Below are 14,505 nucleotides of genomic sequence, written 5' to 3'. Positions count from 1 at the left end.
AGGGCTGTAGAAAGTCCTACCGGGTTAGACCAGTGTGAACATGTCTCTCCCTCTAGAAGGGTGGAATGCTACCCGGGCTTCCAGAACTGGCGGGGGGGGGGTAGTATTCCAAAGCGTTTAACACCAAACACGACATGTTTCCGTGCAGCTATCCCAAAGTTAGCATTTACCGCGAGGTTATATGCACTTAAGAGTATATGGTCAGGCTGCACCACAAACAGCATCAGAGGAGGTACTCCGAACGCAGAGGGGCTCTGCTCATGCAGGGGCACCCTCTCACATAAAAACCAAGCACTCTGCCTTTAGGATTGTTAAGGCCTGCCATAGGAGTGACTTATAGGTTTTATATGTGTGTGCAATGGTAGTGATATAGGTAGCCTATACCAGTGCAAGGGGTGCAAGCACACCCTTAACCAGGCTGCAGTAGCAGACCTGTGGTGCCATTTTTGAGTGCTTCCCAGGGGTGGCATAATACATGCTTCAGCCCCTGGTAGGCCTCTGAGGTACCCATGCCCTAGGTACATAGTATACCATATACTAGGGGCGTATAAGGCACTCCAGAATCCAATTAGATATGTACCTAATGTACATGCAAACCATTTTAGAGAGGAAGCAGCTAGGCTGTGGTCCTGATTAGCAGGGCCACAGACAGACTAAGGTCGAAAAACAGTGAAACACCAGCAAAAAGCGGGGGTACCCATGTGAAGCAGATCCTACTCTCCTACACGCTCTGCCAGGTACAGGTTACAAGCGGAGGTCTCAATTGCCCAGGTACAGTTTACAAGTGTCGGTCCCCTCTGCCAGGTACAGTTTAAAAGTGTGGGTCTCCTCTACCAGGTACAGGTTACAAGCGGAGGTCTCATGTGCAGGTCTCCTCTGCCGGGTACAGGTTACAAGTGCAGGTCCCCTATACCAGGTACAATTTACAAATCCAGGTCTCCTCTGTCGGGTACAGGTTACAAATGCACATCCCCTCTGCCATGTACAGTCTACAAGTACAGGTCTCCTCTGCAGGGTACAGAGGACAAGTGTAGGTCGCCTCTGTTGGGTACAGTTTACAAGTGCACATCCCCTCTTCCAGATCAGTTTACAGGTGCACGTCCCCTCTGCCAGCTACAGGTTACAAGTGCAGGTCTCCACTGCCAGGTACAGTTTACAAGTGCAGGTCTCCTCTGAGGGGTTCAGTTTACAAGTGCAGGTCTCCTCTGAGGGGTTCAGTTTACAAGTGCTGGTCTCCTCTCCCGGGTACAGGTTACAAGTGCATATCCCCTCTGCCATGAACAGTCTACAAGTGCAGGTCTTCTCTGCAGGGTACTGTTTACAAGTGTAGGTCGCCTCTGTTGGGTACAGTTTACAAGTGCACATCCCCTCTGCAGGAACAGTTTACTAGTGCAGGTCTCTTCTGTCAGGTACAGTTTACAAGTTCAGATCTCCACCGTCGGATACATTTTCCAAGTGCAGGTCTCCTCTGAGGGGTTCTGTTTACAAGTGCAGATCCTTTCTGCCAGGTACAGTTTACAAGCGGAGGCTTCCACTGCCAGGTACAGGTTACAAGTGCAGGTCCTCTCTGCCAGATAAAGTTTAAAAGTGCAGGTTCCCTCTGCCAAGTAGAGTTTACAAGTGCTGGTCCCCTCTGCCAGATCAGTGTACAAGTGCAGGTCCTCTCGGCCAGGTATAGTTTACAAGTAAAGGTCCCCACTGCCAGGTACAATTTACAAGTGCAGGTCCACACTGTCAGGTACAGTTTACAGGTGCATGTCCCCTCTGCCAGGTAAAGTTTACAAGTACAAGTCCCCTCGGCTGGGTACAGGTTACAGGTGCAGGTCTCAACTGCCGGGTACAGTTTACAAATGCAGTTCTCCACTACCAGGTACAGTTTACAAGTGTAGGTCTCCTCTGCCAGGGATAGTTTACAAGTGCAGGTCCTATCTTTCAGGTACACTTTACAAGTGTAGGTCTCCACTGCCAGGTAGAGTTTACAGGTGCAAGTCCCCTCTGCCAGGTACAGTGTACAAGTGTAGGTCTCCAATGCCTTGTACGTTTATAAGTGCAGGTCCTCTCTGACAGATACAGTTTACAAGCGCAGGCCCCCTCTGACTGGTGCAGTTACAAATGCATGTCCCCTGTGCTGGGTACAGTTTTCAAGTGCAAGTCCTCTCTGCTGTGTACAGTTTACAAGTGCAAGTCCCCTCTGCCAGGTATAGGTTACAAGGGCAGGTCTCCTCTGCCAGGTGCAGTTTACAAGCAGTCATCTCAATTGCCAGGTACATTTTACAAGTTCAGGTCTCCCCTGCAGGGTACAGTTTACAAGAGCAGATTTCCTCTGCCAGGTATGGTTTACAAGTGCAGGTCCCCTCTGCTGCCAGGTACATTTAACAAGTGCCGATCCCCTCTGCCAGGTACAGTTTACAAGTGCAGGTCTCCACTGCCAGGTAGAGTTGACAAGTGCAGCTCTCCTCTGATGGGTACAGTTTGCAAGTGCAGGTCTCCTCTGCCAGGTACAATTTACAAGTGAATAGCCCCTCTGACAGGTACAGTTTACAAGTACAGGTTGTCAGAGCGCCACTTCCTCGGAGTCTGTACGTTGCTCTATGGGCCCACCTCTCGGTACCTCCAATCAGGATGCTATTACAGCATTGAAAGTTAGAGTGACCAATTGGGGGGTAGGGTTTGAGGAAGGGAACAGCTGGGAGGGAGACTTGTAAAACAGATAAACATACAAACAATAACAATCAGTATGAATAATTCTCAGGTACCAGACTCTGCTACGCGGAGTCTTATTGCTAATGAGTCTCTACTTTATCACGAGCCCGTGATACAAGTTATACAGAAAATACACTTCCAAGGAATGTGTTACAATCACACCTTCCTAACAGTAAAGTTCAATAAAATACAGAGCATATACTCATAATTATGACACAGTACCCAAATGAGCCCCTCTGCAAGCTTGCCCAAGCGCTTGAAAAATCAACATACCAAAGGGCTAATCCGAAAGTTCCACATACACTATGCCAAATGGACCCAGAGCACTAGTCCCTATGTTCACCAACTCAATATGCAAAAATGAGCCAGAGCTCTTAATCATAACTGCTGGACCTAATGCTCGACAACACAATGTTTTAATGAATTCCAAAACGCACAATCAAAAGTGTGAGCGTAATCATACAATAGTCAAAATAAACTCCAGAGCGCACTGTTGTATGCTTGCCAAAATGTAGTTTGCAAAATGAGCCCCAAAGCGCACGATAGTGTGCTGCCAAACACTTAATGCAGCAAATGAGCTCCAAAGCGCACCGAATCCAACAAGGAAATGAAGTTACTCTGTTGCCTTCAAACAACAGAGGCTGACCTGCAGGCTCAAAGTAAATTGAAATGAACTCCCGAGTCAGCAGAAGAGAGAGAGGCCGCTCCCACACAGGATCCAGAATAGTGAGCCACGCCCAATGGGTGTGGATCCTTTTATAGGCAGACCACACCCATAGGCAACCACACCCAAAGTGACTGCTGTGTGGGGATTCTGGGATATGAGCACACCCATAGGCAACCACACCCAAAGTGACTGCTGTGTGGGGATTCTGGGATACGACCACACCCATAGGCAACCACACCCAAAGTGGCTGCTGTGTGGGGATTCTGGGATATGTAGTCCCCTATAGTTACATCCAGCAGGGAAAAAGGAGAACATATAAAGGAATGAACAATGAAAGGAAAATGCAAAGAAAACATATTGCAGTGCTTAATGTACATTTACAGGACACCGCAGCCACAATTTAGCAACAGGAAAATGTAGTTTCCCACATCGTACCACAGTGGGGACGGGTCCTAGAACACACGCCACAGAGGCGACGCTAACACAGGTCTCCTCTGTCGGGTACAGTTTACAAGTGCACGTCCCTTCTGCAAGGTGCAGTTTACAAGTGCAGGTTCCCCCTGCCGGGTACAGTTTACAAAATGAGGTCTCCTCTGCTGGGTACAGTTTGCAAGTGCACATCCCCTCTGCCAGGTACAGGTTATAAGTGCATGTCCCCTCTGTCAGGCAGCTGCGGTCCGTGCAGGTAACAGCGGTGGGGCTAGGTTGGGGGGATTTCGAGGGACGATGCCAAGGGAAATTAAATAAATAATGAATTTTCAGTCGGCAGAGTCCCTCGAAATCCCCCCCATGCGGCTGCACCGCCTCACCGCTGTTACCTGCATGGACCGCAGGTGCTGTCAGGGACAGTGTACAAGTGCAGGTCCCCTCTGCCAGGTGGTTTCCGAGTGCCTCGTACAGTTTGGAAGTACACAACCTCTCTCCCAGGTACAGGTTATAAGTGTTCATCCCCTCTGTCAGGTACAGTTTACAAGTTCAGGTCTCCTCTGCCGGGTACAGTTTATAAGTGCACGTTCCTTCGGCAAGGTGCAGTTTACAAGTGCAGGTCCCCTCTGCCGGGTTCTGTTTACAAGTGTACAGGTGCAGGTCTCCTCTGCAGGGTACGGTTTACAAGTGTACATCCCCTCTGTCAGGGACAGTTTACAAGTGCAGGTCCCCTCTGTCAGGGACAGTTTACAAGTGCTGGTCCCCTCTGCATTTACAGTTTACAAGTGCAGGTCCCCTCTGTCAGGGACAGTTTACAAGTGCACGTCACCCTCTCCAGGTACAGTTTACAAGTTCAGGTCTCCTCTGCCGGGTACAGTTTATAAGTGCACGTTCCTTCGGCAAGGTGCAGTTTACAAGTGCAGGTCCCCTCTGCTGGGTTCTGTTTACAAGTGTACAGGTGCAGGTCTCCTCTGCAGGGTACAGTTTACAAGTGCACATCCCCTCTGTCAGGGACAGTTTACAAGTGCATGTCCCCTCTGTCAGGGACAGTTTACAAGTGCTGGTCCCCTCTGCATTTAAAGTTTACAAGTGTAGGTCTCCTCTGCAGGTACAGTTTACAAGTGCACGTCACCCTCTCCAGGTACAGTTTACAAGTGCAGGTCTCCTCTGCTGGATACAGTTTGCAAGTGCACATCCCCTTTGCCAGGTACAGGTTGTAAGTGCATGTCCCCTCTGTCAGGCAGCCGCGGTCCGTGCAGGTAACAGCGGTGGGGCTAGGTTGGGGGGATTTCGAGGGACGATGCCAAGGAAAATTAAATAAATAATGAATTTTCAGTCGGCAGAGTCCCTCGAAATCCCCCCCATGCGGCTGCACCGCCTCACCTCTGTTACCTGCATGGACCGCAGGTGCTGTCAGGGACAGTGTACAAGTGCAGGTCCCCTCTGCCAGGTGGTTTCCGAGTGCCTCGTACAGTTTGGAAGTACACATCCTCTCTCCCAGGTACAGGTTATAAGTGTTCATCCCCTCTGTCAGGTACAGTTTACAAGTTCAGGTCTCCTCTGCCGGGTACAGTTTATAAGTGCACGTTGCTTCGGCAAGGTGCAGTTTACAAGTGCAGGTCCCCTCTGCTGGGTTCTGTTTACAAGTGTACAGGTGCAGGTCTCCTCTGCAGGGTACAGTTTACAAGTGCACATCCCCTCTTTCAGGGACAGTTTACAAGTGCAGGTCCCCTCTGTCAGGGACAGTTTACAAGTGCTGGTCCACTCTGCATTTACAGTTTACAAGTGCAGGTCCCCTCTGTCAGGAACAGTTTACAAGTGCTGGTCCCCTCTGTCAGGGACAGTTTACAAGTGCTGGTCCCCTCTGTCAGGGACAGTTTACAAGTGCAGGTCCCCTCTGTCAGGGACAGTTTACAAGTGCAGGTCCCCTCTGTCAGGGACAGTTTACAAGTGCAGGTCCCCTCTGCATTTACAGTTTACAAGTACCTATTTAAACTGAATCATTTTTGGGTCGCTTTTGCTTTTTTATATCCATGTGTGTCCTAATACACTGACATAAGATTCGCTCAATGTTTGAACTTTTTCATGGATATAAACAAAATATTATCACGTAAGGATAACAAATGTAACACATTGTCGTACACATTAATAAAGACCGTAATGTGATGGTGTTTATTAAATGCTAAAATCAGCCCCTTAAACCAATGATGTGTTTCAATGTTATACCTTTCTGATTCTTACCTTACGTCTTTCAAATGTGCTCAGTATAAACACTGTAAGGCTCAAATTTACTAAAAAGTTGCGCAACACGTCACCCCAAGACAACTTGCTGCGCTGCGTGACAGAGAGAGCAGAAATGTACTGTAACGACTAAGATATGACGCACTGCTGCTCTCTCCCTGCGCAGGCGCACAGGAGTGCTGCTTTGCACTAATGCAGGCAATCCTGCCTGTGTTACAGGCAGGATTTTGTGCAGGAATTTCTGCACAAAATAAATCCGCAGAGACATTTTTCTCTTTGTATGTGTGCTGCAGAGTGGCGCACCGATAGAAAGAGGAAATAACGAGGAGAAATAAACCTATTTCTCCTTGTTACCCCTCTTTTGGGACGGCGTACGTAGTAGGAACACCCTCACTCCACCCATGGAATGCCTTCCCAACACAGAGTAATGCAAGACATTGACTTGTGCTACCTTGTGTTACTCTAGTGACCTTGTGTGGCTTAGTAGATTTGACGTAAGAGCTTGCATTGCCTTGCGGTACCTTGCCCCATGCAAGCTCAATGCAAACCCTTAGTTAATCTGTGCTCTGGCCTTTAATTGACGCTTACATTTTTGTAAGACTCTGTGATAGCATCAATCAAATGGCAAAAATACATTTAATGCACCAATACATATACTCACACACCCACCCACACAATATCAAAGAGACAGAAATTAGTTCAGCCACCTCAACAGGCCTCATATACCGACACCCAATACAACAATCTCTCTAATCCCGGGTGCAGGTTCAGACACAAGGGTGGGCCATCAAACACTCACAAACACAACGAGAAACACAGGTTCACAGTTAGACAGCCTAGTACACAGTGAGACATATAATCCATTCACATCGATCAGGTTTCCAGGGCCGGTGTCAGCCAACCTGGCCCTCCTTGGCCAGCAACATTTTTAAGTTCTTGGTAGACAGGGACTGGTGACAGTAATACTGCGGTTGCTGTGCTTGCTGTGACAGTAATACTGCAGTTGCTGTGTTTGCTGGTGACAGTAATACTGCGGTTTCTGTGTTTGCTGGTGAAAGTAATACTGCAGTTGCTGTGTTTGCTGGTGACAGTAATACTGCAGTTTCTGTGTTTGCTGGTGACAGTAATACTGTGATTGCTGTGTTTGTTGTGACAGTAATCCTGTGGTTGCTGTGTTTGCTGGTGACAGCAATACTGCGGTTGCTGTGTTTGCTGGTGACAGTAATCCTGTGGTTGCTGTGTTTGCTGGTGACAGTAATACTGCAGTTGCTGTGTTTTCTGGTGACAGTAATACTGCAGCTGTGGTGTGTGCTGGTGAGAGTAATACTGCAGTTGCTGTGTTTGCTTTGTCAGTAATCCTGTGGTTGCTGTGTTTGTTGTGTCAGTAATCCTGTGGTTGCTGTGGTTGCTGTGACAGTAATCCTGTGCTTGCTGTGTTTGCTGGTGACAGTAATCCTGTGGTTGCTGTGTCTGCTGGTGTCAGTAATAATGTGGTTGCTGTGTTTGCTGGTGACAGTAACACTGTCTTTGCTGGTGACAGTAACCACATGGTTGTTGTGAGTGCTAGTGACAGTAATACTGTGGTTGCTGTGTTTGCTGATGACAGTAATACTGTATGGTTGCTGGTGTGGTCCATGCTGTGTGCACAGTTGTGGTTGCTGGTGTGGTCCATGTTGTGTGTGCAGCTGTGGTTGCTGGTGTGGTTCATGTTGTGTGCACAGCTGTGGTTGCTGGTGGGGTCCATGTTGTGTGTGCAGCTGTGGTTGCTGGTGTGGTCCATGTTGTGTGCACAGCTGTGGTTGCTAGAGAGGTCCATGTTGTGTGCACAGCTGTGGTTGCTGGTGTGGTCCATGTTGTGTGCACAGCTGTGGTTCCTGGTGCGGTCCATGTTGTGTGCGCTGCTGTGGTTGCTTGTGCGGTCCATGTTGTGTGCACAACTGTGGTTGCTGGTGCGGTCCATGTTGTGTGTGTAGCTGTGGTTGCTGGTGTGGTCCATGTTGTGGGCGCAGGTTTGGTTGCTGCTGTTGTCCCTACTGTGGTCACAAATGTAGTTGCTGGGGCTTTTCCCTGCCATGGTTGCAGCTGTAGTCGCTGCTGTCGTCGCTGCTCTTGTCATGGCAGCTTCTGTTGTTGCTGTGCTCCCTCTTGTGGTGATAGGTAGGGTTGCATCTGTGGTCCTTGCAGGCGAGACATGTCAACATCAATGGGGGTGCAGTGGGCAGCATTTGTGTTAAGGAAGCGCCACAATGTGATGGTGGAGAGGGACGATAGCGGAGGCCGCTCCTTCTCGCACCTGGCAGCCAAGGCCTGGAACAAACTCCCCTGCACTCAGGACCACACCCTCGCTCCAGCAATTCAGAAGAGAACTAAAGACCTGGATGTTTGAGTAACCACCGCCACACAGCAGCGAACAACCCCAGCTCCTCGAGACCCTCACGGGTGACTTGCAGCGCTCTGTACATCTCTGATTGGTTAATTTGCTCCTTTTTTGTCTCCTCAATAGAAACACAGAATGCAACAGGTAGCACTGCTTGTATCCACACTGCTCTTACAATCCGTATTCTCCTTTTACGTTCACTTGCGTTTTTGCATAAAAACCTAGGAAGAGAATTCTATAGTGAGTCATGAGGTCATTATTAAATGGGGAGGAAGGGTGTGTAAATAACCTGTAATCAAAGTAGAAATCTTTAAATGTTAATGAACATTGTGAACACTAAAATGAACAATAAACAAATCAGAATTGCAGCTGATGATGAAATGGAGGGCGTCGAGGATGGATGGGTGGTTTAAGAGTATGTCCCGGATGGAGCATTTTAAGCCTTAAGGGATAACGATAGCTTTTTGAACCTGCAAACTTTCTGCATTACAGGGAAAATTGGCCACTGTCCCAAACAAACCACACTGTGCAAGATGGATGAGAAAATACCAGCTGAGCAGTGCGTGAATGACATGCAGTGCCCAGGCCAGCAGAAGTGCTGCTCCCCCGGCTGTGGCGTGAAGTGCACTGACCCCGCAATTGATGGTAAGGTACCGGTGAACAACCAGTGCTGGGCTGGACACTGCCAGAAGGACCTCAGGGCAGAGGGCAGGGCAGTGGGCATGGTACAAGGCCAGGCGGCATGCATGCCAATTGTGTAAGGTGGCAGAGAATTGACTGTTGTGCTTAGTGGGTACCAAAGAGAGCGCCTGTGCCAGGGGCACCATAGGTGCCAAGACTTTAAAAGAGGGGCAAGAAGTACATTGATATTTCCTACATATATCCTATGACAGCAGGTACAAAGCTGGCCCACTGCACTACCAGCCATCACAGGATGGGTACAGGCTGAGTGCAGCTTCTGGGAAACCGGCCAGTGGTTCAGTGCGACCATGGGCAGACATGCTCAGCATCAGCTTAGTTTAAACGCTATGCATGGGTAAAGGTTCCGCTGTTTGAGCTGCGCAGGGAGTCGCTGCCTTTGATCCTCCGCTGCTGTTTACAGCGCCTTCAAAATCTGAAACAAAGCATCCCATCACAAAAGTATTTCACCACTCTGATAAATGTGAATGAACTCAAATAAATCATACAGGCATGGTTGAAAAAATAAAGACCACCCTTGTGTAAATAACAAAGAAGAGTGAAACAAGCAGAAATCCCTGGGTCTCAAACAGAACCACATTGTTTTCAGTTCAATGATAACTTGCCTTACATGTGATGGGAGTCTCAGCACCTGCCACTGACTTCATTTTTTTGTTTGAATCTTTATTTATTTAATTATTCTTATACATACATGTGCATCAGAAGCATGATTCATGTGACATACAGCAACAACAACAGGAAGCATCAGTGCAAGACGCAAAGAACGCAATATATATATATATACATAAAAAAGGGAAAAATAAACAAAACAGGAGCGACAAAAAGGAAAGCAACCAGGGGGTATTCTTCCAAAGCGGGCGTGTCAACAGTGGGGTCTGCACCATTGCTGAACCGCTGGGAAGGATCAATATGCACCATTACAGAGAAAGAGTTTGGATGAGTGTTAGAACTGGGGGTCTCTGATTGGCTCGCTTCTAGTCGAGGTAAGGGGGATACACACTTTAGATAACCCCTGCTCACCTCCTTGGTAGCTTAGCACGAGCAGACAGGCTAATACCAAAGGCAATGTGTAAATCATTGGCACTCAAAACACACAGTAACACAGTGATAACACCACAAATCAACACTACATCAGTTTAGAAAAATAAAGTATCTTTATCTAAACTCAACAAGACCAAAACAACAACAAAAAATCCAACATACAGGTAGTAAAATAGCACCTAAATCAGTTATTTCCAAAATGAAGCTTGTAGAAAAGAAATAACTCCACCTGGGGCTATTATGACATTGTGACAGCAATAAATCCAAAGTACAGCGCCGACCGCAAGGTGCGCAGCATCGGGCACAAATTCACACTGACCCCAAAACAAATAGTACCTTGGGAACGAAGTCTATGATGATGCATGGCATCGTGGAGGTAAGGAATCGGTGCTGAGGTCAAGACCGGCTACTTAGCTGCCATGTGGAAGATGAGGCATCGTGTCCGCGGAGAGACGATATGTCAAATCCAGGACAAGGGAAGTCGGTGGTGAGGCCTTGGTTCCGGTGAGGCAATACGAAGTCGGCGAGTTTATGGAGTCATCCTCGGCGGTTATCGGTGCTGTGATAACAGGATGCAGGCACTGGCGGTGACTGAGTCGGTGTGAGTGCTGGCATCGGGAAGGGCAATAGCTGCAGGTGTCGGCAGGCGCCGAAGAGCATCAGAGCTGAGGAGCAGGCTGGGCGGTGCATTGTGCACTTCACGAGCGCTGTCCTGGGCCTCGGTGCAGTTCGCGGCATCATGGCTGTGTCACTGACAGCATCAGAGATCACTTTTCTTGCTTCTCTTAGGTTTCTTCCAGCTCCCAATAGCAGGAACAACTGCCAGAGGCCCAAACCTGGAAAAGGCACCTCCTGGCAGGTCAGAACTCTCATCAATAGAGTTCAGGGGAGATGGGGGAAGTCTTTGTGTCCCTTAGACTTCAGAACAGGAGGCCTGCACACACAGGCCCTTGGAGAGTCATCTTCAAGCAGGTCTCTCAGCAAAGTTCCAGTCTATGTTGTTTCCTTGGCAGAAGAAGCAACTGCAGGCCAACCCCACATATCACACAGCAAAGGGCAGAACTCTTCCTCACAGCTCTCCAGTGGAAGAGGTTCCTCTTGAGTCCAGAAGTGATCTAAAGTTTTGGGGTTTAAGGTCCACTACTTATACCCCATTTTGTATTTGTTCTTCTTTGTGCAAGGACCTCTGAGCCCAATCCAAACCAGTTATGTCCTCACTGGTGCAGTATGACCACAGGGGGTGGAGACAGCCCCTACTCAGGGGCAAGGAAAAATCCTCCCACTACTCAAAAATTGAGCCAAGGTCTATTCGGCTCAGCTCTGAGTCATCCAGGAAGGGCCAGGCACTCTTCAACCACTTCCCCACCCCCAGTGAATGCACATCCCCAGCCCCTGTCACTCTAAAACCAGACAGTCAATCCATAAACAAGCAGAGGCATAAAGAATGGTTAAACAAAAAATATCTACTTTCTAAAAGAGGCATTTTCAAACACAATTTAAAAACCATCTTTAGTAAAAGATGTGTTATTAAATTCTGAGTTCAGAGAGCCTCAACTTTATTCCTCTATCTTGTCCCAATGGAAAGTTATACTTGTAAGATATTACACACTATGGGCCATATGTAGATAGCTAAATACCAGTCGGTAACGGCCGAAAATCTGTAATTTTCCCGTTACCGACCGGTATTTAGCCCTTTCTAATGTATGAGGCAGGTGTTAAGGATTCGGTAATTTACCGAATCGGTATTTTAAGAAATCGGTAAAATACTGAATCGGTAACTTACCGAATCCTTAAATCCTATGTAGGGAGCACTCAAGTGAGTGCATTTTTGGTTTAAGGATTCGTTATTTACCACCAACTACAAGTTGATGGTAAATACCGAATACCTTTTCAAAAGCAATTTTGTGCTTTTTTAAAAGTGCCATGTGGCAGACATACATGCCCTTAGGGCATGTATGTGCGCCACATGTGCACACATGCACGATTCAGGGGTGCAACAGGGTGTCAATGTGACACCCTGCCACCCTTGAATATGCTCCCCCTATTACCGATTCGGTATTTACCGAATCGGTAATAGTGAATGGCTTCCCATTCATTCCTATGGGCCTCCAGGCCCATAGGAATGAATGGGAAGGTATGCCTTATTACCGATTCGGTAAATACCGAATCGGTAAGAACGAATATTACCGATTCGGTAAAATTTACCGATTTTTTACCTACATTCTATTTACCGATCTGTAAATACCGAATCAGTAAAATTCGGTATTTAGGAATCGGTAAATAGAAATTACCTACATATGGCCCCAACTCCTTTGCTATTCTAATGGACAGATAGCCTTTCAATAGTGAAAAATTAAATTGGCAGTATTTCACTATCAGGACATGTCACACACACCAGAACATGTCCTACCTTTCACATACACTGCACCCTGCCCATGGGGGTACCTTCGGCCTACCCAAAGGGTGTCTCACATGTAAGAAAAGAGAAGGTTTGGGCCTGGCAAAGGGGTGCATTTGCCAGGTTGACTTGCTCCGTTTAAAACTGCGCACAGACACTGCAGTGGCAGGTCTGAAATACCATTTCAGGGCTACTAATGTGGGTGGGGCTATCAGTGCTGCAGGCCCGCTAGTAGCATTTGATTTACAGGCCCCGGCACACTCAGTGCACTTTACTAGGGACTTACCATTAAATCAAATATGCCAATCAGGGAGAACGAATCATGATAACAATTTACCCAGAGAGCGTATGCAGTTTAGCACTGATCAGCAGTCGTAAGGTGCCAAGAGTCCTAAAACCAACAACAACAGATCAGGGAAAATAAGAGAAAGAAGCAAAAGGTTTGGGGATAACCCTGCAAATAGGGCCAGAACCAACAATGAGGAATTATTGAGGGAAGGGGGGAGACTAATTCAGGAAAGAGTGTTAGGCACACCAGATGACGGATCATGGACTAGGAGGGTGCCGCAGTTGCTGGAGTGAAGGAAGTCTCAGGCGGTGTATCAGTAGGCACTGAGGATGCTTGAAACTTAGTCAGGAGGGTGTCCTGGCGGGCTGATAAAGGGTACTTAGGTAGGTCTTGTGTGTCCTTCCTGCCCATTGCAACACCTTCCGCCTGGGCCTATGCCTGCATGGAAAGCTCTCAAGCGGATATCGCTGCTGGCATCGACGATCTCCCCCCCACAGGTGATTAAACGCTTGGCAAGGAATAATCCCAGGTCCGTAGACCTTGTTGTGGCCCTATTTGTCTTGTCTTTGCAAGCAATAAGCCATTGGCTTTAGAAAGGGATCTATAGAGGTGACCAACAACTTCTTCAGAGTGAGCACAAGACTGGGAGGGGCTTTCTTTAATGCAATATTCATAGACCTCTTTGCAATGTCAACACTCTTACAATGAAGCACTTCCAAGAGGCAACGTGCTACCTGTCTGCTAATGGACTTCACTGCCTCATCAGTGGTATGAAACACAGGTGCAACTCAAATTCAGTAAAATAATTGGCAAAAATGATTGCCATGATGTTGTTTGTAAATAGTGTACCGCTTTCATTGTGTCTGCTCATTACATGGTGTATCAGTCAATTAGAAACTCTAGGTAATGCTATGTAACTCTGTGCCTATGTGTATAGGTTGTCGGGACTCCATCTGCTGCATGGATACTAGCATGTCATTTTGTGAGCACATCCCATGTAACATGTAGCAGCTTGAGCTGCTGGGGTCAAAGGGATAGGCGTGGTGGTGGCGTAAACGAAGGGACTACCCCGAGCTGGGAGAAACCCTAGAACGCAGATGTGGTTTGAGAGGTGATCTGGAGAGAAGCAGAGGTTTTTGTGCCCCATTGTTCACAATGCATTGCTGAGGAGTCACACTTTCCATGAATCTTGATGTTCACAGTTCCTGCATCATCTCCTTACTGCTCTCATGCTTACCCACCAGGAACTTATCCATGCTCATCTGAGAATTTGCAGAACAGCTTGCATAATTCCTTATTAAATGTATCCTAAATCTTCAATGCATAGCGAAGTGGTCCCTTCTAGGCTCCACCTCCTACGGAGTAGCTCTAACCCCTCCTTCCACCTTCGAGGAGATGCTGCTTGTCTTTGTTTCTCAGCCCAACACACGAGAATCTGGTCTTCTACTTCTTCTTCCAAGGTGCTTGCAGTAGAAGGAAATAGAGTTCCCTGTCTGTCAAAAGCTGCTCCACCGTCCTCTGTAGGGTTCAGCCACTGTGCAGCAGCTGCAGATACAATTAACACAGTTGTTTTTTAAATATGCGGTTTAACTTGATACCCTTACGATGACAAGCAGAGCTCTACAAATCCACCTTGCATTACATTAGAATATATTACATTACAC

General features: G+C 47.6%; 1 protein-coding gene across 1 annotated transcript in view; it reads left to right on the top strand.

Annotated features, from left to right (window-relative positions):
* LOC146822323 (uncharacterized) overlaps positions 1–14,505 on the top strand; it is a 224,202-nt gene that overhangs the window by 171,607 nt on the left and 38,090 nt on the right. Inside the window, exon 5 of the mRNA XM_085609459.1 lies at positions 8,907–9,059. Coding sequence (XP_085465585.1) covers positions 8,907–9,059 — 153 coding nt within the window. The remainder of the gene's footprint in view (positions 1–8,906; positions 9,060–14,505) is intronic.

The sequence above is a fragment of the Triturus cristatus genome, chromosome 6 (assembly GCF_964204655.1).
Source record: "Triturus cristatus chromosome 6, aTriCri1.1, whole genome shotgun sequence".
Lineage (NCBI taxonomy): Eukaryota > Metazoa > Chordata > Amphibia > Caudata > Salamandridae > Triturus > Triturus cristatus.
This window is presented reverse-complemented; position numbering and strand designations above follow the sequence as displayed.